The sequence below is a fragment of the Aulonocara stuartgranti genome (genome assembly GCF_965226115.1).
Source record: "Aulonocara stuartgranti genome assembly, chromosome: 1".
NCBI lineage: Eukaryota > Metazoa > Chordata > Actinopteri > Cichliformes > Cichlidae > Aulonocara > Aulonocara stuartgranti.
Genome location: NC_138939.1, coordinates 8,567,343 through 8,594,347, shown reverse-complemented (window position 1 = coordinate 8,594,347; position 27,005 = coordinate 8,567,343). Strand labels below are relative to the sequence as shown.

The window sequence follows — 27,005 nt, the reverse complement described above, 5'->3', positions numbered from 1 at the left end:
GACAGACAGTTGAAATTTCTCATCCTATGGGGGTTGTTCAAAAACATGAGAGCAATGTGACACATGTCAGATATACAGTACATCCTTTTATTATCGCAAATATGCAAGAAAAGTCAAATGGAGACACTGTAAATGAACACATGCCCTTTAATACCACAGTCTAATGGTTTTTAAACACTTTAAATAATATACATTTGCACCTTATTATACCCTTTGAAATGTTTTAATCCATATTTACACAATGTTACGCTTTGAATTCTTTTCATTCTTTTCTGAAGAGGACTGAGATGTCTCTTAAAAACACGAGGCTCCCATAAAACCCAGCGTCCTGATAATTCAATTTACAATAACTGTACAACTGACCCGCCTCAGAAGTGGAGCAAATGTCGTGTGGACAGGCTGAACACTGACCAGTATTTTTACTTAATGGGTGGCATGTGAACATGTCTATGAACTTTCCAGTCCAATTACACGTTCCTGTCTCTGTAGATAACCTGCTATTTCTATACTGAGGTTTTATTGCAGAAACCCATATCTACTCTTTTTTTCTCACAAATACAAATCTTTATTTATTTTTTTATTTCAAATGCGTAACCCCTTAGCTCTCGGAAGTTGTTTAGAGTCTATTATAATATAATTAACCGTGCCACTTCAGGGAGGCAAACTAAAACTGCTTTCTTTTCCTCCTTCCTGAAAAAGTTGTTCTTGTACGTGTAGTTTTAGAACACTGATCACTGATTTTTACCACTCTTCCTCAAGAAACTACCCAGATGGAGTTCTACACCTCATATCACATGAATCAAAGATCTTCGCATCTACACCACAGTAAAGTGGACTGGCTGCACAGTACAGTCTGCTCGGAGTATGTTCGTATTTGACTCATCAGTTTGTTTGGTTTGCTGTGGTGTGGTCCAACGAGCTATGGCGTAGGAGGGCATTTTGAAAATGGGGCATGAGGGATGACACAGCAGCAGGGGGTACAACCCGTGTTTCTACTGGCACCACTGAGCTTGGAGCCTTCAGGGAAGCAGAGGGGGGTGAAGATGACTGTGAAGCGCCCAACATGCCTTGGCACATGAAAGGGCTGGTTGACCATTCCCTTTGAGGCGACTAGATACAAAGGCGCAGGCCACTGGCAGGTCAGAACAAAGGACTTGATTGTATATTTTTTTTAAAAAGACCCGCAGGGAGGACTGCATTTGACTTGAAGCAACACTTAAACTCAGTCCATCTTCACCCACTAATTGGCCTCTTTTAATCAGCAGCATCCAGAAAAACTAAATATTCTATTACAAACAACATAGTCTGAACAACCACCGCCCATTTTTAATGGACTGCTAAAAACAACCCCAGTTTAACTCAAAAAACTGCCAGCACCCACAAAGATCAGAATGGGCTTCTTTTTTCTCCTCAGTCTTTTGGAATGGAAGAAACAGCATCTGTAAGTTACACACAAATATAAAGCATGAAAACTTGGCCTTTCTTGTTTCTGTCTTTGATCCAGAAATGTTGAGAATAAGACCAAAAGAACGAGAGCAGGAGAGAGTAAATGCCGCCCACATGCCTCTTTGTGAATAATATGCTGATGCTGTGAGTATAGTTCAGTTTGGGTTCTGCCATACATACATGTGAAGAACCAATGAAATAATCTTCACTTAGAAGTGACAATCCTGAAACAGAGACCTTGTCTTTCAAACTTGCTCTGGAGGTTCTGTGAGCTACTCTCAAGAAAACTGTCAAGACTGGCAACCTGGAGGATCAAATATTGGTACCCTTCATACAGCTCTGAATAATGCATTTAGTCTTATTTCGCTATAAACTGCAACAAAGAACATCTTTATATTTGTACAATCAACAAAACAGGCACCTCGTCTACTTTGGTACCAGAGTGTTTGTTCAGTTGGAGTTTTTTTTCTTTCTCTTTTTAAATATTTTAATGTCACAGTCTCCTAAAACACGAGAAGAGAATCAGCTTGACTTGGTGCCGTTCACTGGACTCCAGCAAGTGTGTTGAGGGAGCAGGTCAGAGCAGCTCTGTTGGAAATGTTGAAGTGCAAAGAAACATTTAGCATTTAAAGTATATCTCGTGCTGATTATGAGATATACTGGTAAACGTCAGCTTTCTCCGTTGGTCCTCAAGTCTTTAACATTCTAACTCAACAAAACTGCAATACACTTGGAGCGTGTGCAAATTTGACCTGAATTTCAAATTTACAAATGTTCTTTAACTAAGTGTGAACAAATCCTTTGTGCTCGTGTGAGAGAATCCAATCAGAGACCCGAGATATGTTTTAGAGCTAATAAGCAGAAATTCTGGAGCACTTCTTTTTTTTTTCATGTGCGCTACACATTTGACTAAAAACAATGTCAAAACATCCAGGTTTTCTTCCATTCTGGTTCGAACAATGGGACTTTTTCTGGCTCTGAATGCATTGCCAGTCAGATTGCTTTAGCCACATAGCCTGCAGACATCTGAGTTTCTGCAGCTACTGCCAAGAAAAGCTCCCTCACAAGCTCTCAGAGCCTAATGAATACAATTTTCATACATCCTTCATATTGGAGAAAGAAAAAAAGAGACATTAAAAATAATCCTATTAATAATAATTGTTTACACTATGTCATGATAAGAACAGCAAAAGGAGCAAGAAGAACATACTTTAGAAACAACAATGAAAAATTGTAATAAACAATCAGTTGGCAAACGATGTCGTGTTTGGCAAGGTCCTGACAGTCGAAGCCAGGCCTGTAGGGTGAGGGTCATGGGATCTTGGGGGTTGTGGGAGAGGGGGTGGGAGTTCACAACATTAAATCATGTCCTCTTGTTGTCATCCTTAAAAACATCCTGTCTGCCAAATCTTCCTTGTCCCACAATAGACCAGACTTGTCACCAGTCAGAGAAGACTGAGGCCTCACACACAGACACGGACGAAACAAAAGATAGAGGGTTGGGGTGTATGTGGTATGCTGATGATGAAGTGGATTGGAGTTCAAGGCATGAGAGGGGGGAAAACTGTGTCCCTCCAAGAGTCTCAGGACACCTTTTTATGACAAGGTAAGGGAAAAAAAACAACCAGTCACTGTGCTAAAATGTTGAGCTGTCAGCTGCTGTGGTGTCCGTTCGTCATTGTTGTTTTCATCACAGTCCCAGATTCTTTGGGCGTTGTTTAACATAATTAAAAACTTTTGTTGCTGATGCTTTTTTTTTTCCTTTGTTTGGTACTACATTCCCCTTAGAGTTTTTGCAGAGAACTGGTGAGGTTAACAAGCCTCTGCTAATACTTAGGTATGTTGGGGGTGGTTGTGGTCCTATTAGGGCAGGAAGGGAGTTGGAGTAGGCAGGGGTGGGGTGGTGTGAGAAGATGGAAGAAGTATTAGGGGGAGGTGGGGGTGTTGGCAGTCCCTCGCCCAGAACGCTCTAGTCCAGGGGTTCTTGTTTTATCCTGATGGGTGTGTTAATGGAGAGACTTCGCCGGTCCTCACGACACAACACATACTCGCTAAACTGGGACGAGTCCACGCCGCCTCCGCATGATGCTGCCACGCTGAAACCTTTCTGGAAAAGACGCTCCAGAACCTGCAGAGAGGACAGAGAAGAAGGCATTTACAACAAAGGTACCATGTCAGTAAGGACAAGTCTAAATGAAACAGTTTGCAGATAGGATGCAGGTTTCAGGTTTTATACAGCTCTAAGGAATAGTTTGACGTTTTGTGAAATATGCTTATTCTTGCCAAGATGGGAAGATTAATAGTGCAGCTCTGTCCAATAACAAGTTTGTCCTCCTGTCACATCAAAAGCTCACTAACACTTTCGATTTTGTTTGTTTAATCTGCACAAAATCCAAAGAGTAAAAACAAAACAATTCCCTGTTTTACTGTGCTCTGCTTTATGTCTTGGTGAGGAACAGTTGCCAAAGCCACCACCAGACACACTAGAAAGTTAATGATCTCATAACTGCTTTGGCCTGTAACCAATCAGAAAAATTTGTTGCGTTTATACTTCAGTTTTAGTGCAGAGTAACAGATTACAGCATCTTTAGAGGTGCTGGTAGGTTAATTTCCTTGGCTAACCTTGTTTTTAGTCTTTGTGCTGATTATAGTTTAGTATTTATATATAAGACGTATAACATCATCCTCAACAGTTAAACAACTTTGTGTATTTTCCCAAGAATTGGACTTTTTCATTGTTTTAACTTTAACTTTTTGTGTGATAAATCTTTTTTTGTTTGTTTTTGCGTAAAAATTTTGTTGTTCCAGAGTCTGGCCACGGCCAAGTCTTTCTACTGTAAAAATAAAGTTTGCTATCCATTTTTACTAATGAATGAGCATTTTTACTAATGAAGTTTTTGATATCTACACATCCAGTCAACGGACATCAACCTCCGATGTTCATCAGTCACAACGTGCACCATGTGTCATTAACCCTCCCCCACCTCCAATCGCACACAGTGATGAGATAAATCCAGAGGGCACTCCGACATCACACCATCTCTGCAATATTCATGCTGCTTGTGCTAGATTGGCTACCGAACTGAGGGCATGAGCTCAAAGGGATGAGGAGAGCTGAGAGTGAGTGAGGTGTGTTAAGAGGCTGAGTGTAGCTCAGCGTGGTGATTACTGGAGCTCCTAATTTGAGTAATGAGGCTTGGGTGAGAGGAGAAGTGAGGTCCGTGAGCGAAAGAGAGAGCGACGTGTGGGGAATGACGATGAGGAGTTATGGGTCATCTGAGTGTGGACAACGTGTTGGAGCTGCAGGGAGAGAAGAGGAGATGGGGTTCATGTTACCCCTCTAGTCTGGACAGTGATACACACAGTAGTCCAAACAAGAGATGCGCTCAGACTCAAACGCGTGAACTTCAGCATCACTCATCTGGGGTAATCCATGTGGGATGTTGTTTTTTTGGAGGGGGTATAGATCTAAATCCCAGTGAGAGGAGTGCCGTGTATTTACTTATCCCCCCTTCCTTTTAAAGAAGTGTGCAGCGCATGGAAATGAAAGGTCTCGCCAAGGGCTAACTCTTTCTGCCAGATAGAGAGCCAGAGAAGTTCACAAAAACAGAATGATTTCTTCAGATGCTCATACACACACACACACACACATGCGCACAGACACACATTGACACGTGCACTCGTGGCGAAGGATGACCTCTCTAATTACAGCTTAGGCCCCATTGGCGTGCTACGGTTGAATGTTTAGGCCTGCAAGTCAAAGGGCCGCAGCCTCCTCAGTTGGGGATACAGTGAAGAAGAGCAGATAAACTCACACAACGTGCAAGAATTAAAATGTACAAATCCAAAATATAACAAATGCATACAAACTTGTTGAACAGACCTGAAAAACCCCAGCACCCATCTGCTTTCAAATTAAAACTTAAATGTGCACCGACATGCTACTTGTAAGCAGAAAGGACCACTTGCGAAAGTTAACCCCCTCCCCCTTTTTGTCCTCTAGCAAAATGACAACAACAAACTATGTAATTTGTGAGACAGAAGGGGCAGCAGACAGCTGATGGTGAGGACGGCTAATTAAGAGACCTGCCCAAGCATCAAACACTCCCAAATCCATGACAGACGACGGAGGAGCCTAACGATTATGGAAATGATATTACATAGCCTTCTTTGATCATTGCATCACATTGCATTTTTCCCCATCATCTCTTAACGCATGTGGGACTCCATCATGTTCAGCAATGAATTTGGTCACAGAGGAGAATGGCCTGATCAATAAAGATATTCTGAAAACACTTTTATCATTAATGCATGGCAACACAAAAGACTTAAGGATATTATTATAGATAGTTGTAACTGACTCAAGGATACTGTAATGACTATAAGATGCCATAAAAAAAAAAACCTTCGCATTCAGTTTGACACAGTGAGTTAGTGCCATGGGGGAATAAACAATATAGTGAATAATTAAGACGTATCCAAGCAAAAGGTTTTAATGTCCACAGGACAATGTCCCGAAATCAGTCCCCGTTGACAAGGAAAAGTAATGCACCCTCTTAAAAAGCTAAAACATGTCTGGTTTCTCAGTTCTGCAGAACATACTTCTGACCGCAGGCTTTCAGATCCCAGCTTATGTTGTACTTATGCAGATTTCTTTGCTTCCTTTACTGCCTCACTTGAGCGAAACCATAACAAAATATTCTAACGGCGAGTTGCATGTGGGCACCCTCATTGGTCGATGCCTCATCTCTAACACGGTGATTTCCACGAAATTGGATTACAGCTAATTAGCAGTCTTTGTTTTGTTTTTTTGTTTTTTCCGTTTTTCATGTCCACCACTTTCAACCTAAAGACAGGCTTCTTTTCAGCACGACACCACAATAATCAAAGCAGGAAATCAAAATAACAGTGAAGAGGATATTGCAGCACCAAACTTTGCTAGTTGTTCTATGAAATCAAGCACTTCCTTTTGTCTTCTCCTGTCTTTGTGATTGAAGCTGAATACAAGTGTCTCTTCAGCCTCTTCATCCCCAGTGATCCTGCATTTGAAGTCAGTCTCGCGGTTGCACGGTCGACTTGGCCGCACAGGGATCTCCCCTCAAACACACGCACACCATTCAGCATTTAACCATCCATCTGAGCTGCCACTCAACCTGGAGTCACCACGGGGATCAGTAGGGTATACATCAGCCTCACTCCTCTAACCTCCCAGCATCTTAGCCAAGATGGCGAGGCATGTATCAAAGTGGATGAGTCTCAGGCCTGGAAACCGGAGCACAATACAATATTGATGGCCACCAGAGTGCACAGACACACTTGCAAGACTTCTCAGGAGGAGTTGTAAGACACTTGCTCCTCATGGCGCAAGACACAGAGATGATTGACACATTATGACACACACACACTGTAGCATGAGGTGGGCGCCACACTCAGGGGGTTGCTTTTGTTTAACTATGCAGTCTTCAATATGTGACAAGGAGCACTAACTGCAGTCTCTGCGTCGTATCCTCTGCTTATCACAAGCATCTGGCATAAAACATCCGTGAAGCTCCAACTCTTTCTAATTCTCTAAGCCATCTGCCAGCTTTTTAAAGAGTCACAGACAGCAAAAACACGTTGACAGAACAGTCTACTTGCAGCTGACTGAGCTCCATTACAAATAGGCACTCTAAAGTGTCTTTAAGCATCATGATTCACCGAGGATTTTTAGCTCAGGTGACCCTTGTGGGAATGCAACACTTAACCCTGGCACAGTAAATACATACTGAGCACAGAGGTGTTTTGGGTTAGGTCCGTCCTCAAAGGGACTGCAAGTAGTTCAACTACTAAACTGAGGAGACTTAAATACACAAGGGCTCCACCTGACTCATCCGCTGACCTTTTCTATTTCAATTTTAGTTACTTGTTCTCGTATTTAAGACACCAAGAGCCATCATCAAAGAAAACTTTGCGAATTTACTCATGTCCTAAAAGCACAATCTTTAAAACTCTTTACATTTTATACCACTTTATACTCCCGCACCACTTACAGAAAATGCAAACCATCATCCAATCTAGATTAAAACAATCCTGGAGTGGAAATAACTGTTACAATTATCTTGATCAGCTATTAATAATAACTATTAAATTATTGCTTAGCCCATAAGCAATAGTGTAATATTCTATAAATCTCTTTTTTTTATATTTTATAAGCTCATTTTGTTGTTAATACATCTTTTCCTTAAAATTAGACTTGGAATAAATAAGTTTCATTTGTAGTGAAACATATTCTCATTGGAGCATTTGACTTCGTAAAATTTCCATCACTGATGTTCACATTTACAGTACACTTATTGTATGAGCCATTTCTACAGAGATAAAGATTTTGTGACACTTGATCAATAAAATGTAACACAGAAAAAAAGTGCCATATATTTGATTCATTTCTTTTGATTAAACTACGACTTGTTAATTACCTAATTGTCTTCAGTTGAATTGTCCTTCTCTGTCATTATTCTGATTTACGTTCCACTACCTAATCAGCCCGTGTCCAACAAACGAATTAGAACAATTTTTTAAAGATTTTTCTGGCATCAACTGCTGAAGCTGTCAGCAGCCAGAATTTCCCAGCTTTAATCCTCTCTACACACTGGCTTGCTTACTGTTAATCTTGACATTGTGCTTTACCCACAGAGCCACACAGAAAGCTAAGGGACCCAAAGCCATAGTAGTGTTAATGTCTTACTCTGCCACTCGGGCCACTGAGGAGCGCAGCGGAGGTGTTTGTGTGGCCGTGTCTGCTCTGATGAGCTGTGCTTTCTCTTTTCACCCAGCGCTGGATTGATGGAGTGGCAGCGTGACATGTAAGAGAGTGTTGCGACGTGTTGCGTTCTCCGCCTGGGCAGCAGGGGGACAGGGGACCCTTCTCTACGACTGCCTCCGCTGTCACATTGATGTAGGACGGATTGGTTCTGGTCTGATCTGAGTGCTTCATCATGGTGATGTATGGAACAGCAGGCCCAGCTCTAGCGCTGGGACGCGTGTGTGTACACCTCTGTGGCTCTTTGGCTAAATGTTTTCCCTGCATTCAGTGCCTTTGCTGCTTTTTGTTTCCCCCCGCTGGATCTACATCACAGCGCAGGTGGTTTGCATTACTCCCGAAATTCCATTCATGACTTCATGGAGAGTTACTTGCCAAGGTGGATTTGTTTATTCTCCCTCTCTCGCATTTAAATACACAAGACAACAGATTAAAGAAGTGGCTAAATTTGCAAGGCAACAGAATACATATATATCTCAACATGCAAAGAATTACTGCTGCCACATTTCAAACTATAAATAGATGATACAGTATAATGATATATCACCAATTTTAAAAGCATGAAAACCGAGTCATGGAAATCTTTTCAATGTTCATGAATTATCCTCATGTTTTATCTTATTAAAATGGAATATTAAATGTTTAGAAAACAGGTCGATATACTTAGTGTACAGTAAGGTATGGAGAAATGTGTGTTATCATTTTGTGACCAACTATAACAAGGTCTAGCAGTGTCCAGCCTGGAGCACGAAAGCAACAGTACCTCAGCTTCAATAAAATCTCTACACCTCTGACATAATAAAGTGAAAACAGCACACATTTAAATGTCATCATATATCCATCTCTTTCCTGTCAAGACCTCTTCTGAAACTGATCCAATCACACAGTAAATAAGTTTCAGACGGTGCTGCCGCAGCCTCCCCATGCTCTCCCTGAACTTCCTCTGTGGGCAGGGTGTGGTTGTGTGTGTGTTCCCCTGGGTTAGGGTCCAGGCTTGAAATCAGATCAGAGGCTCATTGTCTGGCAGGTAAGACAAGGATTATTTTCCTAACCTTTTCATTCCTTCACGCAACAATGAAAGAGAACAGAATGAGTAAGTTGTTTGGAAAAATCTCCCCTTACAACAAAAAAACACCTCCATCTGCTCCTTGTGTCCTCATCTACATCGACTCAATGAGCCGGGCCCCTTCACTGTGTGTGCATATGTACGTGTGTGTGTGTTTGTGCTTTTCATTATTTTTTTTAACGAATGCCGTAGAGCTGTATCTTAGAGGGCTCACGAGGAGACACCAAGGAGAGGCCAGAATATGAGACAAGAAGGGGTCGCTGCCTATAAATCTCGCAGATCCGCCTTGTACGAGTTTGTATGAGAAAAGGGTTTCGGCTCACCTCGCCTTCAGAAGAACAGCCTAATAAAAGCCTAAACAATAAAGATGCCGTTCAGATTGTGTTAGTCAGATGTGCTCACATCCCATAACCAGTCTCACTGGTAAACAGAGTGGGAAAATGTTGTGTTAGTTGATGCGGCCAATTAATTATATTGTAAGTCATTTAAAAATCTATAAAAGAAGTATAAACCGGTTTAGGCTGTTTGAGAAATTGTAAGTATGGTATTAAAAAATGCAATACGTGTATTTCAATTGCCTTGAGCGGTGTTATATTGGAGTCTTTTTAAAAAAGGAGCTGTGTCTTAAAAAGGAGTAAAGCGTAAATTATGCATATCATTTTCCCCCCTTTCCATTTCTCTTCTTCATTTTTTCGCAGGAAAACATGGCCGCAGTCCACACGTGCTTTGTCCCACTCGCTCTGCTCTCCTCCCTGGAGGTGGTCTCTCACGCTGGCAGGAAGGAGGTGGAGGTGTCAGAGTGCACTAGCCTGCCTGGGAGAGGCTCTCTCTGGGTGCTGAAGGGGTGAAGGCTCCTCTATGTGTAGGTTTGTTCATGGCTGTGGGCACTCAAGTGTGTTATATCGAGCCTGTGGTGTGAGACTGTTATGTTTCCCCCCGTCCTCTCTTTCTCTCACAGGGTAACACTACTGTAAAACTATTTTTTTCTGAAGTTGCTTTTAATCTCTTACTACTTGACTCCACAACATGGTCAACTCTGCTTGACCAAAAACGGATGTTCATCTCACACCATTTTTCAAACCGGTGCCAAACTTATTCAAAAACAGATCATAAAGCAAATGTATTTGATATGATATTGGCGGTAAATTGCTTTATGGTAATACCGTGCTGAGGTTTTGCATCATTCTCATCCCCAACAGCCAACTGAAGACCATCGTTTGACAAAATGAAAAACTCCAAAGGTTTTTGTACACCTGCACACTCCAGCTGTTGCTCCAGAGTGGCTATTATGCCAGTTATTGACAACAAGCTATTATCTCTACTGTGGCAAAATGCAATATAGTGGGCCACAAATCATGCTAAGTGCCTTACAGCAAAGTTTTGAGGTGTAATTCCAGCTTACTGTTACTGAAGAAAATCAGTGTATATAACAGCATTTATCTGGGAAAGCAACCTGAAAATAAACTCTGCAGACTGGCACAGGACTCACACAGAAGGTGACCAACAGAAAGCCACCTCTCCCTCAGCAGGTTGAGCAAATCCCAGCCAGGTGTTCAAATGTTTATGAAAATGTTGAAAGTTGGTGTGAAAAATGGTTTGCTTGCCAAGCAGAATACTTTGCTGGATAAATGAGTAGATAAATACATAAGTTCCTCTTTGGAGTCTGCATCCTGTGGCTAACATTAAATAAAGAATTGGTAAGAAAAGAGAATGGAGGGGTATACAAGCACAGTATCATAAAACATTGTGTACAGTTTCACTATGCGACAGTTAGAAATAAAACAAATATTCAATATTTTATCTTCATGTTGAAAGTAAGCTAAACTAAGCTGTTTGGGTAAAGATAATGAAACATAATGCACATAGGCATTTTGACACTTTCCGACTCTTCTGCAAGTGCGCCACTAAAGTTACTTTGTGGCTTTCCCCCCCCATGTTGCACAATGTTCATATTAACTACCACTGTTAGTTTCATGATCACGTTGTAAGTTTTGTTGTTAGCAGCGAGCCAGTAAGTTGGATCTTTGCATATTCACGTTAAAAATGAAAGTTTTAAAGGTTGCATCTATAAGATTACAGTTTATTCCTTTTCAGCTGAGGTGAGGAGGTGTTGGAAGAGCTGAATCAGCTCTATATGAGCAAGCAAATTCCTCACAGCTGAAGACAGCTGTCAGTTACCTAACTTAGCTGATTTGGTAGCTACAGAATGCAGCCTTGATCATGATGCCGCCTCCAGTTTTAGAAAGACTGTGACTATGCTGCAGTCACATATTAGACACACATCAGAACTTTCTGTTACACAAAGCCATTTTGCTCTTGATTCTCTGCAAGTACCATGATATCACGCTTATTAGTGAATAAATGTAACAGAAAAAATAACTACGCATGAAAGTCATTGTTAGATATCAGCACATATTTGTTATATTGGCACTACACTCAGAGGTGTACACACAGGACAATCTAACTCAAGTAAAACTGTAAACACTGTAATGTGTTTTACACACAAGTCTAGAATGTGATAAATAAATCATGGGCAGAGAAGGAGATGAACAAAGGACAGGCATTTCAGCGTCTTACCTGGACGGAGTTGAGCCTGCAGTAGCCATTGAGGGGAAAGCGGATGACGTGTGTTGGGTCCTGGTTCCAGCCAGCATTGACCGAGTTACACATAACGTCTCCAGTCTCAGGAAAGATCTCCTCAATGAGGACCTTCTCTCCGCTCAGGGCGATCCTCTCGCCCAGGTCAGGTGTGACACGAACCACAAGGCAGTCACAGGGCTGTGCCATCCGTCGTTGCTCGCGCTCCTGCTTCCAGCGCTCGAGCTCCTTGATCATGGGTGTCAGCTGGTAATAACGCGCCTCTTCGTACAGCAGGTGGAAGTCCTGTACAGGCAGACAAACGTACAGATGAGAGCAGTGACTTTGCATGTGTATTATACTCCTCTTGGCAATATGTGTGACTAACACACTATGACTTTCTCTGGATTGCAACTCATCACCAAGGTCACAGAGAAACCCTACACATATACAGTATTGTGCAACATTAATATGACAGAGAAAAGTATATCTGCGGGACTCCTTATGGCTTCCTCACAGCAGCTAATGATGTCCTTGACCAAGACACTTAACCTCTAATTACTCCAAGAGTGGGTTCTTGCTGTATATGAACTCTGACTCTTCCACTGTAGTGAAGTGTGTGTTACCTGTGTAGCAAAGGTAACTCACAGAAGATCTAATAACTAATTGCACATTGACAGATAGATAAATTATTATTATTTTTTTTACAAATGGCAAAATAACAGTGTAGGATTTTAAATTTATAAACTTGCACGAATGACAAATTAATCTTAATATAATACAAAAATGTGACCTTTGTTTGTCCCCATGAAGCTAAAATTTTTTTTAAAATGCATTTGGTTTCATGTAATACGTCGACCAGATTGAAGAACAATAAACCAAGATCAGTGATGGACTCGGACCAGCAGGACAACACTCTCAATAAACAAAGGATAGCCATGCTGCAGCTCTCCTCCACAGTAGCTCTTGGCAGAGTGGTGTTAGCCTTTAGCATGTTTTAGTGAGCTGACTCCAGAAAGGCCGTCAGTTGGGCTCTGGTGAAGTGGGATGGTGCATTCCTGTGCACAGACAGTCTGCAGCAGATTGCCTGCCTCTCCCTCCTGGGCAGGGTTTGCTGGGGGCCATTTGCCCCTGCGCTCTTGCCTCTAATTTCCCACAAGACCAGATGGCACCATCATTCACCACTACCACAGAAAATACGGGAAGGCGGAGGTTCGCTATTGGAGGCAGACGGGAGGTGAGGAAAAGATATGTGCAAGTGAACATGAGGACAATCATCAGCCAAGGAGGTTTTTAATGTATTCCTCACATGGAGGGAGTTTTATGTTAATAAGGCTTGTGGCCCGATGTTAAGCTCCTATTAGAACAAGATTTAATTAGGTTACACCTAAATGCTGCAAAACCTTTTTGCTAAATAATTAGTAATTAATAAATCTGTGTTCTGATTAATGTTTCACAGTGGCAAACAATGACAGCTTAATTCAATGAATGGACATAGTAAACTGAAGCAAAGAAGTGATTGTCCATTTGGTGACGTTTTTCGAGAAAGAGGTTGCTGGGTTTTTTCGTAGAACAAAGTCCAAACACCCAAGTGAGACAATGTGTGTTTGTGCTGCAAAAACAACATATGTTTCATATAGTCTGCATCATTGGTGGCTCTGGGTGTCTGGGTGTCTGGGTGTCGGCGCTGGCAGCGAGCCCTGATCTAGAAAGAGTTTTTCCCCTTTTCCTTCTCAAGACCACTGCTGGGCACAGAAACAGAGCATGGCAGCAAACAGCATATTCATTAACCCTGCTGCTTCTGTCAGACTCTTTAGCCTTGAAAAGCCTCCCTCACTGTTTTACCCCTTCATCTAAACTGTGCCTTCATCCGAGGCATGTGAACGACACCCAAATACAACTCCATCTGGACACGGCGTTGACGCAACACATCTTAAGCTGACGGTCTAATGTTTAAGATTTCAGAATGCGAAAAGAGGGGGTGGAGGTCCTTTTTTCCCTTTTTCTCTCCCTTACTCCCTGTCTTTTTTCTCCTGGCCTTCTTGCTGCAGCTGACAAAACTCATACTGAGACGCTCCCCTTCAGGCAGCTCTCTGTATCAAAGTGCTACTCCTCATCCTTCACAGGTCTGAAGCCATGGATGGATATGTTTTTAACAGGGGTCTGTCTGCGAGGCACTTTAGTCATCCTGAGTAGAGCAGAAAACAACAGAGTAATCCTAAGCGCTGAGGTGAGGATGAGAGGGAGACAGGGCCAACAGCTCCGTCCTGGCTGCTGAAGCTGCTGCTACTGCTGCCAGCTCTACGAGACAATTCATCCCCCAATCCTGTGTCCAGACAGCCCGTTTGAGCTTCAAAATAATGATCCGACCTGATCGCCCACTGGCAAGGCAACATTTCAGGGAAGGACAGAGGGAGGGAGGGAGAGACAGAGAAAGAGAAGAAGAAAATGATGGAAAATGTCACTATAAGGGAGTTTAGAGGACTAGTGAAGACGTAATGTAGGTTTTGGTCAAAAATGACCCCCCAAAAAAGCAGAAGTTCAAGGTTGTTGAATAACAATGTCACTCAAAAATAAAATAAAATCACAATAAAAGCGCCTTTCTGTCATTTCCAGCATCTGAGATGAAAAAAAAAATCAATTTAAGGAGTAATGCAAAATCTGAATAATAACAGAAAACAGTAACTCTTACCGGTTTATAACCATGCCCTCAATATGACTGAGCATTGCTTACTCTCTCGTGATTAATTGTAGTTTGAATAATGTGATGAGGGAGGATATTAATAGTGAATATTTTGTTCCAGTGATGCAGGCTGAAAAATTTCTTTTCCTATTCTGCTCAGACTTTCACATTGATTTAGCAAAACACACAGCGCCGTGGCTGCCAGCAGCAGAACAGACCCAGCCCTGGGGCGACGGCAAGCCTGATTGTGTTCAGATAAGGACATGCTCAATTCCGCCTCGCACTATTTGCATTTTTTTTCCCCGGCTTCACGCAAATTGAAAGGTATGCAGATCAACACAGGCTTATGCGAGGGGATCGTAATGAGTTGAAACAATGAAGTCCAATGCATTCTCTTCCACTGTGGTGCCTGATTGGACTGTCAAGATTTAACAGAGGGGAGGAGGGGTGTATGAATAAGAAGGGAAAATCTAATCGGTACTGAGTCAGGCCGTCATTTGCCAAAATATGCAGGGCTTTCATGTCATGTTCTGTTGTCTGTGGTTTGGCTCTTGTTCAGACTATCCGTGGGGCCCAAAGAGTTTGCCCCTGGCTCTCAGTGGCTTGGCTTTGCCTTGTTACCTCATACAGAATGATGAACAAGTGCCAGTGCAGTGAAAAGGTCATGAAAACTAAGGTGGGGTTGACGTGAAGCGAAGTGTAGAATACACCTAGGAAACTGTATCATGGAATGAAAACCTCGAGAAGGAAGAAGCTGTAGGAAGATAATCATTCTGACAACGTCGCATATGATTGTATGAATACTTGTTAGGTGAGACTAAATCTGTACTAGTGCCAAAAATAAATTTAATCGTTATCTTTTATATTACAGTAGATTAAATGGCATGCGTGCAATGTGAGCGGGGTCATAGGTAGTGATCATCCCTCTAACGCTTCAGGCTTTTTTAGGGTCAGCTAAACATTTTAGCATCTTTTAGATCATCGTTTTGTTTTCACAGCCTGTAGCTTTACTATTTTGGTTTACTCTCATCCCTCACTCTCATCACCCTCATTTCAAGCAGCAGGAGGCAAAAAAAAAGCTCTGTTACACCAACTAAATGTTACCTGGCCAGAAGCAAATAGCATGTAGACAAAGTCAACTAATGAACATAGGCAAGAATTTAACAACTAAAGACACAGATATTTTGGATTTATTGGACTTACATTGGCAGGTGTCCAGAAACACAACTTCAGTGAAATGCTAATGTTTAAAGTTTGCTAACACTCTATCACATCAGCTTCTTACACAACTTTTACAGCTAACACACACACACACAGTTTACTCTGTCAAACTGAAACCTTCACAACACAAAAATACAGCGAATGCAAAAAAGCTCGTACAGATAATACATTTAAATGTAAAACTTTTCACAATTTGCTTTTGTGCCCCGAACATGTGCTTTAAATTGTTTAATACAGGAATATGACAAAGCACCTACATTGTCTGCAATAGATACTGACATGCCACTAAAACAGGACACACATGCATGCAGGTTCATTGTCTCACAAAGAGCAAAGAGCAAGTGCAAAGAAGTACGCATATATGGGGCACCAGGTATTAAACTGGACCTTTCCCTTCCAATTCTAGACTCTGGATGAGAGTTACTGTCTGCATGGAGCTGAGTGGAAGTTCATAAGGGGTTATTTCACCTGGGATCACTTCTATAGAAATTACACTGGGTGAAAAACAACAGCTCAAGGCTTTGGCATGCACACCACCAGACCATGCTCCAGTTAACCAGTTAGCAGTTTACCTTTCCACCATTTAATAATCAGGCTGCATCCATTTTTTCCTCTTCAAAGTTTCTTAACTACTGTTTATGTTTCTACTACACATAATTCATATGATACACTTAAGGGGGGTAAGGCTGTGCGTATCAAGCACAACTAGTTGCACTGTTGTGGTATCAGGTTTATTTTGAAAACATGCTATCAATCAGAGAACAGAGAAACTGTAATAAATACAGAAGTATTCACACTTAAACGTGCAATCTTTCGAAAAATAAAGAAGCACACAGAGTGTGAGCTGATGTCTGGGCAAATGCCTTTTATGTTATGTTGTTCAAACAGTGAGTTGATGGTGCAGACAGGTACACACAATACAGTATACTGTGGTGCAGACACATACCTTGAAGTCATCTGGAAGGAGCAATTTGCTGGTCCTGAGGAAACTGAGAATGTAGCGGAATATCTCGCCATCCCGATCTATGAAGTAGTGCTGCTTCAAGCTGTCCAACACGATGGGCTCGGTGCCATTGAACAGACGACTGATTCTGGAAATTGAAAGACACACACAAACACACGCACGCAGACAGCCGCACACACAAACACAACCACATAATGGAATGAGCCAGTTCCCTTCAAATGCATGAAACAATTACCCTCCATTTATTTTTCAATTTTATTAGCACTAAGCTTGAAATGTATTAGCATCCCAGGTTGAAACAAGGGGCTTAAGGCACCGTTCCTCCATTCCAGACTTGTTTGAAGTGTCCCTTCTGTAGAGAGATTACAACAACACACACGCTTGCTGCTTGTACTTACAGAAATTAATGGCATGAATGTAGCATTACAGCTCTATTATTCCATCTGTCAGAAGGCTGGAAATGAAACAGAGGTAGGAAATGGTGACGGGCCACATATTAATGTGAGAATATGTGGAAAAAGATATTTTACTTTTACAGTTTGATTTCGTTATTAATTCAAGGGGAATTCGGACAGACTCAATCCTACTGTAGGCCATACTGCTTTAATTTAATACAGTGTTACAGCTTGTAATAACACTCTTCTTGTGCTGTATTGTCTTAGTATGAGGGAAAATTGCAGAACGTAATTTTCTTAATGTATGTAATTGCAGTTCGCTTTAATGGCGAGAAGATTATTGTCTTGCAGCTGGAATCATAGGATATTAGTGTTTCTTCCTTTGCAATCTGTGCAAGTTTTTCTTGTAGAAGAATAAAAAGACAAAGCACCAGCTGATAATTCTGATCTAAAACATACACTTATATTTGTGAATATGAACCACCCCACTGAGAATGAACTCAACATATTGACTATTAAATATTTGAATTTGTTTTCAGAAATCCATTTTAAGATGAGAAACATGACCAGAACCCAACAAAGTGTGCTGAGTTTTCATTTTCTCCCTCTATTAAATGGGTTAAAATGAATTAAAATAACTATATTAGTCAACAGAGGTATCTCTTTCACATGTTGAAGCAAGGACACAATAACTTCTAAGATAATGTAAATATCAGTGCCCAAATGATGTGAATAATGATAAACTAAAGACAGTAAATACATATATACTTTTAAGCTTTCACTAAGTATTGACAAGACTTTGCTATAATAATAAAACACTTGTTGCCTCCTAGTATCCCATGTTTAACCCTTTCAGTTTACTGCAAGATGAAGGGCTGGGCTGAAGCCAGCTACAGGGGCTCATCAAAGCAAAGAGTGGAAATTGCTGTTATCTTTAAACTTTCATCACACCATGCTGGTGCCGCGCCTCGAGATACCCTTGGACAGATATTCATTTCCCCTAATATTTGTGTGCTTTTCCTGCCGCTTACCTGCAGGTTCCTCTCTCGCTGGTCTAATGATCTCATCCAGGCACCTTCACTTTATCTGTTTGTTCATTTCCAAGTACTAAATATCCCCTTTTTAATAATTAAAAAACAGTTTTTTAGCATCTCCCTAATATTGAGAATGTGCAAGTGTCCCATTTCGCTAAAGTTTCCGAAGTCTGAAGTGCAATAATTTAATTTGGTGACTCATTTTTAAACAAAACTCACCCTCAGCAGAGAAACCTGGAATGCCTACGCAGTGTAAATAAGCTGTACCGCTGATTTACACGAGAAATCTGTTGCACGTAACCTTCTTAACGTTTTCCGTGCACATTTACAGTACATCGTCTTGCAGAGAAACAGCTCTTGGCACGGAGCTATGTTGCTGTTATTATCATCATTTTGAAGTAATCAGCACTTTAATCACAACAACAGCTTCTAGGTTGGCTGACAAAGTTGTGCGACAAAAGAAAATCATAAAACCTATTTGCAAATATGCCGACCAGCACACGCACGCACACGCACGCACGCACGCACGCACGCACGCACGCACGCACGCACGCACACACACACACACACACACACACAGACACACACACACACACACACACACACACACACACAAAGCACTGCCTGAACACTGGCATTGTCAAACTCTATTACATGACAGAGGAAGGGAGCTGTAGTGGGAATGTCAATGAACAGACACCAAGGCTTTACTCACAGACTCATTTCGCTTGAATTTACAATTACAATCGGCTGCTTTGTAAAAGTGTATGAGCTTGTAGTTATTGGCTGCATCAGGTATCTTCTGACCCTGATGTGTTGGCTCAACACACAGAAGCTATCAAATTAAATTTGCTCTGTCTCTTTTCTTTGACTTGACTGTGTGAAGAAGGAAAGCAAAGATGGTTCTCCCCCCTCTCTCCCCTCCTGCCATCCTTTCTCTTTTTCACTCTCTCCGACTTTCCTTCTTTCTGTCTCTCTCTCTCTGTCTCTATCCTTCTCCCTTACTTGCTTTCTCTCTGGAAATCGATGCAAAATGCTTTATAAAAAACCAATACTCATCTCCCTGTTTTGCCCGAGGTGTTCCTTTCTCATATGGTCTTGCAATTCTTCCAGCTAGAATTTCACCATACCCCTCCAGGCTAACTCTGTTTTTCATCTCCACTTTTTTAAAAAGCAATTAAAATGCTGCCTGTTTTTCTTTTTCTTTCCCTCTCTCCAACTCCCTTCTCTCTCGCTCTCTCTTTCTCTCTCTCTCTGTCTCGCTGTCTTCTCTGTTGGTCTCCTCATTTTTCCCTTTTCTGTTAAATCTCTGAATTGGAGAGTGGGCTGTTTTTAACAGGTAGGTAGAGAGAAAAGGGTGTGTCCATAGGGAATGGGGGTTGTATAAAGAAATTAAGAGACAAGATACACAAACAGAAGGGCCAAAAAACAAAGAGACAGGCAACGATAGGCGAAAGTACAAAAAAAACAGAAGTACAGAGAAAAGAAAAAGAAGCACAGAAAGAAACAAACAGAATGCAGGAGAAATGCAGAGAGATAAAGTGGGAGAGAAAAAGGTTTGACGGAACTAAAAAACTTGGATAATGCGTGCTAGTCACTGAGAACGAGGGAGGTGGTGGGTGTTGGAGGTTATCACGGATGGCTCAGATCTCCTACCCTTGTGGTGCCAAGCGAGGGCAGGCAGTGGGGCAGTAGGTGGGCAATATCTGGCAGGATGTTTGCTTCACCAGTTAAAGCCAGCCAGAGGCTGAGAGCTGCCAAAGACGCATCCTCGCGAGGTTGGGAATAGGACCCAGGTAACACTGATTCTGCTTGAACAGACAATGTGTGGAAACTGTATCACTTGTGGACCCCTAACGAAGACAAAGCACCCAGTGCTTCTTGGAAAGTGAAACAAACACACCCAGGGATCTCGGTGAGGCTGTCCAACCTGACATCAAAGGCTGCCCACAATGGCTTCCGAGTAGGGAAAGTCAAATAAGAAAGTTCAAAACCAAATCGCTACAGTCCCTGGCTCTGATTCGCAAAGTCATGCTTGAAGCAACTGTGAAATACTAGATAAACTCATGGTTCTCCAAACAAGCTAACCCAAAGGAAGGGTGATACAGGTTTCAAAATAAGGAAACACACTTTCGCTTTTTCCGAAGATCGTGACTTATGGAAAATAAATGAGAACATTTAACTCAAGTTCCAGCCTAACTATAATGCCTTTGAAAATCTTGACGTGTTAATGCAATCAGCAGCAACAGAATTCGCTGGTTCTCTGGTAATAACTTTCACTGTGTATATCTCAGTTGCTCAGTATCTGTCCAAATTGGGGTTAATTGCAAGATTATGTGATTTTTAAAAAATAAGAAATACTATAAACATGAATGTATTAATGCAAACATCTCCACTTTGGTACTGCCAATATTTGCCTGCAGCTCTGTTTTCTTATCTGTTACTTTATGGTTGTATAATACGGCTATTTCTACTCCGGAGCAACAATTACTTCCTGTTAATATTTAACATTAAGTGAACAGAGTAAAAGATTTATTTGAAAGCTTCAGCTTTATCTCATGGTGTGGTGTTGGTACTAAAAAAGAAGCTTGTGATAATGAAACAAAATAGCAATAAAATAACACAACTCCAAAATTCTGTTACATATTTTGAGCTCAGCTTATAGAAAAGTACATTTCCAGAAACAGAGGACCACTGAAAAAGCATAAAGCCAGTACAGATCTATCATCTATGGACATAGAAGTCTCGTCTTCATAGAGAAAAATGTCCAGTGGTCCTTTCAAAATAGTTTCCTTGTCTGTGGAACATTTCCCCTAATTTCCTCAGCTTCTGTTCAAGTGACTGCTGAGACTGTCCTCTTTGAGAGCTACACAGAGTGCACATCAATGTTTCATGACCCTTGTCCCTTAATATGGCCCACACAGAAGAAGATGAATATCCACACATTAGTTACTAGACTAACTTTCTCTTGGCACCCTGCATTATTTAGAACCCAATCTATTAAAAGTAATCAGCAACTTCAAACTCTTTAGCCCTGCTCTTTCAGTCGTCACGTTTTCAGTTTTGCCCGTGCGCCTTTTCTTGACCGGATGTAGCTGAACACAGCATATGCGGTTATGCCAGTGTAATTGTTTTGCTTTCTGCTGTCAGCCATTATACTAATTCACACAAAAGGGCCCCTCCTTCCACTGGCTCCAGTGGAAAGTGGAGCCCTGAGGCCAACTGTACGCTGAGGAGGCTGGGAGAAAGAGAGAAACAGTGAGTGTATGCATGTGAATATGTGCGTGTGTGCACGCGTGTTTGTGTGTGATCCAGAGTGAGAAAGAAACAGCACAAGACAGAGGGAGGGAGAGAGAGAAGGAGCAAAGGAGCATGTGTGAAAAGAGAAGGAGAAAGAAAGAGGAAAGAGCACTTAAACCAAACCAACACTCACACTGATATCCGGTCTTTACTGTAAAAACACTGCTTGGATGCTCTGACATGACTCTGTGCTGCATTTGGAGTAAAGACCCTGTGCATCTCAGAGTGAATAACTTCTTTGTAAAGCGTAAAGCTGCATCAGAGCATAATAAATACAGGAACACAATAGCAATGCACAATTGCGAATACAAATGACACAGAAATGTAAAAACCATCTGTCCACTGGATAAACTGACTATGACACTGAAATAGTGGACAAAAAAAATTGTCTTAATAACACAAACAACGATAAACCCTTTTCTGGTTTAAGCTTTATCTTTCTCATGACATGTTGCACTGGAATAGAAAGAGAGTTGTCAGGGATTTCCTGTCAGCAGACTCTATGAATATCAAGACTTTATTACCAGGGGATTATGTGGATTATTTCCTGTAGCCAATTTGGCAGGTTTTCTAACAACCTGGTGTATGTTTACCTTGGCCCACATGGGATTCAGCTGATGCCGAAATGCAGGGAGCATAATGCAATAAATGACAAACTGCATTAGAGGAAAATATGGGAGGGGTCATTCAAATCAGCATAAAACGGAGTCGTTTTATCATTATTTGAATTTTCTTCCTTTAGTAGTGGCACCTTGTTTGTGGATGGAGCTAAAAATGTGTATAAAAGTGTGGGATGGTGGATTACCATCAGCTCTTACACAGCCTGAATCATCATGCTTTTTTTCTTAGAAGTGGAAATGCTTCATGTGTGACTATAGCAATCAGATAATGAAAACAATAGCTCACAAAATAAAAGGATAAGTCATGCAACTTTTTATTAAAATGTTTTGATAAGGTCATGTTGCAACACATGATAAATGGCGGTTGCAAAAAAAACCCTACAACTTGGAACATGCCATGATTTTAATCACATTTGAAGCTGTTTTACATCAACTTTGATTAAGGGGGTTCTGGACGTTTACGTCATTAATTTTTTTCCAGTATTCCTAACAGCACCCTGATCTGTGGGAAAAATAGAATAAAATAAATAAATAAGGACTGTGAAAAGGGGGCGTAGTGTGAAAATGTGAATTCACACAAACACTACTACTCACATCAGCAGTAAAACATGTGTAAGGTTCTGCACAGCAGCTGAATTTTCAATAGCAGCTACCATGTGAAAGGAGATAAAAAATAAAAGCCCTGGAGGTATTTATTGGAAGATTGGAATAATCACCTTTAAAACAAACAAACAAAAAAGCAATCACATGTATCATTTTTAAGGTACAAAGTTGAAAGAATGAAGAGAAGAGAAATGCCCCCACATGATTTGAAAAGATATGTGGGGAAATTGTCCCCAAAGTTTCACTGGTGACGTCCCAATGCCAGTCAGCTAAATGACTTGCTAACATCTCAGATTCTGTTAGACTTCATTAACAAAACCGCCAGTCAAATCTATTTTTTAAACGATTCACTGTGAAAAATGCAACATAAAGCTACTAAGATAAAAAGTGACTGAAATCTAACTGAATATTTATTTAGGAAACATTTTCAATTATTTAGTTAAACTGGAATAAATGCATAACCGTGTCACATTTTAAACAAAAGCAGCAAGAGACAGAATAAACTACTCTTTAGTTTGCTCATATTTCTTAAAGTTGATTTTAAAAAATAAATAAAAAATAGATAAGCTATGAATTAATACATTAAGATCAGCAGCGATGCTAGAGGCAGGGACTGATCTTACCTTGAATCTGGGTACTTGGTGAGGGTTGCCAGGCTGCTAGTGTACATGTGTCCCCCGACATCGATGTGCACCGGGGCGTTCGCCTTGGTCAGCTGAGCCGGCAGAGGGATCCCCTGAGCGGCCAGAGGAGAGACCGGGGACCGGGTCAGAGACAGCCTTGACATGCTTCTTCCCTCCTGAAAGCAAGTATAGAGAAAAGCCATGGGAATAAAGGTAAAGAAGAAATAAAAAAAATCAGCAGAGTGCTCCTAAACAGGGAAGTAGATAGTATCCTTTCTGAATGGTATCAGATCACTTCCATGTCTGTCTGGTCGCATATTTAGCCTGGAAATTATTGCCACCGCTCTAATTAAGTATGTTTGCATCTTTTCATGCAGCACCGCAGGCGAGGATAGGAGGATGCTTATTAGAATCGGGGTGAGAGAGAGAGAGAAAGAGAGAGAGAGACAGAAGGAGATAGACAGATAGAAAAAGAGAGGGGGAGACGGAGACAGGGTGAGGGGGGAGAGAGAGGAATGCTAGGTGTCAGCCTCCAGGGGAATAAAATAAACTGCTGCTGCAATATTCTAATTAAAGGTCGCCTTATGTGTTAGACGTGATGCGCCCAGACACACCAACCACCAATCTAAGAGTAAGGAAAGCTCGACGGGGAGGGAGCTTTCAACTTTTCTTCTGACACGCACACGCATCCATTCAGTACACAAAAAGATTAAGATTGTCATGTGTCCGCAGATAGTTTGAGGCACACGGGCCTCGTGTATTGCACAAAAACGCATCCGATTTCAGTCGAAAGCAGGAGAAGTATCATGTTACTTGCAGGCCAAACTATTGTGTATCTACTTGCTGTAGCTCAGTGTCGTTGATTAACCACTAAAATAAAGTAAAGTACATGGCACTAGAGCCTACTGTATACAGACTGTGGGTGCATATATTTGGGACTGGGGCTTACTGGGAGCACGCCGGAGCACTCCGAGGTCAGTGCAGAGCTGAATTAGATTACCTGATGAAATGATTGACAAAATATTTTCAATTCGATGCGCCGTCATTTGATTCCGCACTGCTTCAGGAGGAGCGGAGGAGGCGTTTATATCCAACCTACTGGTGCGTAATTTGTTTGCCAACAGCGGCAGGTGAACCACAAAACATCAGTGTGGCCACATTTCAGTGTTACTATTATCTGTTACGAAGCATATTGTACATCACAGAGGCTGAGTTTATTTTTTTAAAGGAAAAGTAAACAAAGATATACTGATCTTAGTCAATTTTCTTTAATAATCACAGAATAAAGGTCACCGTTTCTCCACTTTATCACCACTAGTCCGTGCCTACAGGCTCTGGTTGAAATACAGACCTTCCATTCGAGGAAACCTAAAATAATAATAGGAGCTTCATAGTACACGTGTGTGTGTTTAAACAGACTGATATAATAAAATCCCAGCTTTCACTAAATTATGTGAACTGATCAGTTTTCTGTTGCACATATGGGCTGTTGCACTGTCATTACTGATAGACGGGAGACCTTTTGCCAAAGTCCAGATCATCCCCGCGGCTCTAAGAGAAATGCCAGTGGGCACACTATGAGACAGGAGACTTTTTTTTATATAGACCTCCTCACAGCAGTATCGTGTTCGTTTAATGCGATTACAAGAAGACGGGATTACATTTCAAAACCCAGGAACAGAGAAAAAACTTGGAGAGACTTAAGAAGTTTAGGGCACATACACAAAGACACACACGAACACCCATCGGTCTGTCCCATCGCGGGTATTTTCCTCTTTCCTACTTATCCACCAATTAAACAATGAATTCCCTACACTGACATACAATGAAGAACAAATGTGGAAAATAAATATAGAAATCTTCTTACTATCCCGATCACATTCTCATTGATTTCGCTTGTTCCCAACTCTCTTGTTCCCTATCACATACACACAAACAGTGAGTGACACACGTAGACACACAACACATAAATTCCTTCACAAAAATCACAGCAGCTACAGAGACTCAACTTTCCTTCTTTGAATTGCTTTCTTGCTGGTTCCCTTCGCTGACCCCTGCTCAGACATACTGCTGTCGAGCTCACACTTAATGACAGCAACATAAACCCTGACGACCGATCTTTAAAACAACCACGAACCACGGACACAGAAATCTCTGAAAAAGAAACGGTGCGATACAACACTCCCTCCGCAGGAACACCACAAGCCCCTGCTCTGCCTTTAATCTACCAAATGCTCAACATGGCGTCTTATTGCTGCTGTACAATTAAAAGCATAATCCCGACACGTGTAATTCACTACCCGATTGATAAAACACACACGTGTTAACTATAGGGTACAGTCTGGCAGAAAAGACAGAAAATACACTTTGGTTGAGCAGTAGCCCTATGCAGGACTCTCCAGCACAGTTCAACTGTCCTTCACGAAAACTGTACCTCCTAAGCCTACACTGTGCGTAAAAAACATTGGATTCTGTAATATTAAATTGTCACCCTACCGTTTCAAACATTGTAGGGAGTCCGGGGGAAATCCGTGCCGGCGGTCAGTCCCAGCTGCTGTCCGCGTAACCCCCCAAAATTTTCAAATATTTTCTCAAAATGCCCCCGAGTTTGTCACCGAACTACACCGCCGTCCAGTTCCAGTACCTATACTGCCGCACGGAAAAGCCAAGTATTTTTTCTGTATCCGACACAAAACTGCTTTTAAAAGACGCTAGGTTGTGGCCGGGATCGACTGCAAAGAGTCTCTGTGGCTTTAAAGGCTCAATTGCAAGGCTGGCTCGACCTGTCCTCACCAAGCTTCTTTGTACCAAAGCGCACAGGAAGCGTCCTTACCTTGAACATAGATGAGATGATCTCCTTCCCCTTCTCTGCTCTTATTTGGATACGCGTAAAATGTGCGCTCTTATTGGAATCCTGCTTCGTATTTCGGCTTCTTGTCTGCCTTTTTGCCTAAATGAAACTGCCCCTGTGGTTTGTTATGAGAAGAAGAAAGCCAATAATCCTTCTCTAAATAACAGAGCGGAGCTAAAAAAGAAAAATCTTGCTCCGGGCTGCCCAAGCGCCTCTGGGCCAGGGATTAGGCTACAATTAGCTCAACTACACTCTCTCACCCAGGCAATTTTCTCAAGGAAGAAAACGTGATACCCTCTATTCCCGAAATTATGACTACATAGATATAATAACTTATCTTATTTTTTCCGGCAAAAAGTAGTTGTGATTTCGAGGGGGTAGGAAACCTAACAGGCAACTGTCTGTCGCTCAATAGATTTAGAGCAGTAAAAAGCAGATTTTAATCATTGTCATTTCGTCTGATGTAATAGTTCCCCAGGCTGTCCAGCTAGTAGGATTACATTTCCATCTCCATCTCCAAGCTAAATTTAAAGTTTAAAGCGGGCGGGCTGCCATAGTCCTTTACTCAGGCAACATATAATAAAGACGCAATAACTTGTTGATAAAGTCTCAGCAGGAAAAAATATGTTGAAAATGAAGCGATATCCTTGAACCAATATCTTTCATGCTGTGATTTTCCCCCCGTGTTCCCGCTCTCTATTCCTCTCCCTCTCTCTCTTGCCTTAATGTCTGGAATTGTAACGCCAAATTTCCTGCAGGCCATTAAAATCAAATGACGTCTATGGACATGCATGCATGCTGCTGCAGAAAGCGCCCTCACAAC

At 41.6% G+C, this 27,005-nt stretch overlaps 1 protein-coding gene across 4 annotated transcripts; it reads right to left on the bottom strand.

The window, feature by feature from the left end:
• Window positions 1-66: 66 nt before the first annotated feature.
• On the bottom strand, window positions 67-27,005 carry kctd15b (potassium channel tetramerization domain containing 15b). 4 transcript variants are annotated; one of them, XM_082538116.1, is made up of 5 exons: window positions 26,798-27,005; window positions 23,332-23,507; window positions 16,739-16,883; window positions 11,889-12,194; window positions 67-3,574 (listed from the first exon to the last, which is right to left on the bottom strand). In XM_082538116.1, exons 1-5 carry the CDS (start codon window positions 26,846-26,848, stop codon window positions 3,416-3,418), a joined length of 837 nt encoding a protein of 278 aa, XP_082394242.1. In that variant the 5' UTR covers window positions 26,849-27,005; the 3' UTR covers window positions 67-3,415. The 4 variants fall into 4 exon arrangements, with proteins under 4 accessions (XP_082394242.1, XP_082394241.1, XP_082394240.1 ...); XM_082538115.1 differs by lacking the exon at window positions 26,798-27,005 and adding an exon at window positions 26,165-26,787; XM_082538114.1 differs by lacking the exon at window positions 26,798-27,005 and adding an exon at window positions 25,828-26,156.

What these genes read in the sequence shown, in the direction of transcription:
- kctd15b (XM_082538116.1), bottom strand. Translation starts at nt 26,848, where the DNA reads ATGAAAGATATTGGTTCAAGGATATCGCTTCATTTTCAACATATTTTT. An exon ending in ATTTTCAACATATTTTTTCC is followed by an intron (nt 23,508 to 26,797) that starts TGCTGAGACTTT and finishes ACTTGCTTTCAG; the next exon opens with GAGGGAAGAAGCATGTCAAG. An exon ending in GCAGGCTCAACTCCGTCCAG is followed by an intron (nt 3,575 to 11,888) that starts GTAAGACGCTGA and finishes TCCTCTCTGCAG; the next exon opens with GTTCTGGAGCGTCTTTTCCA.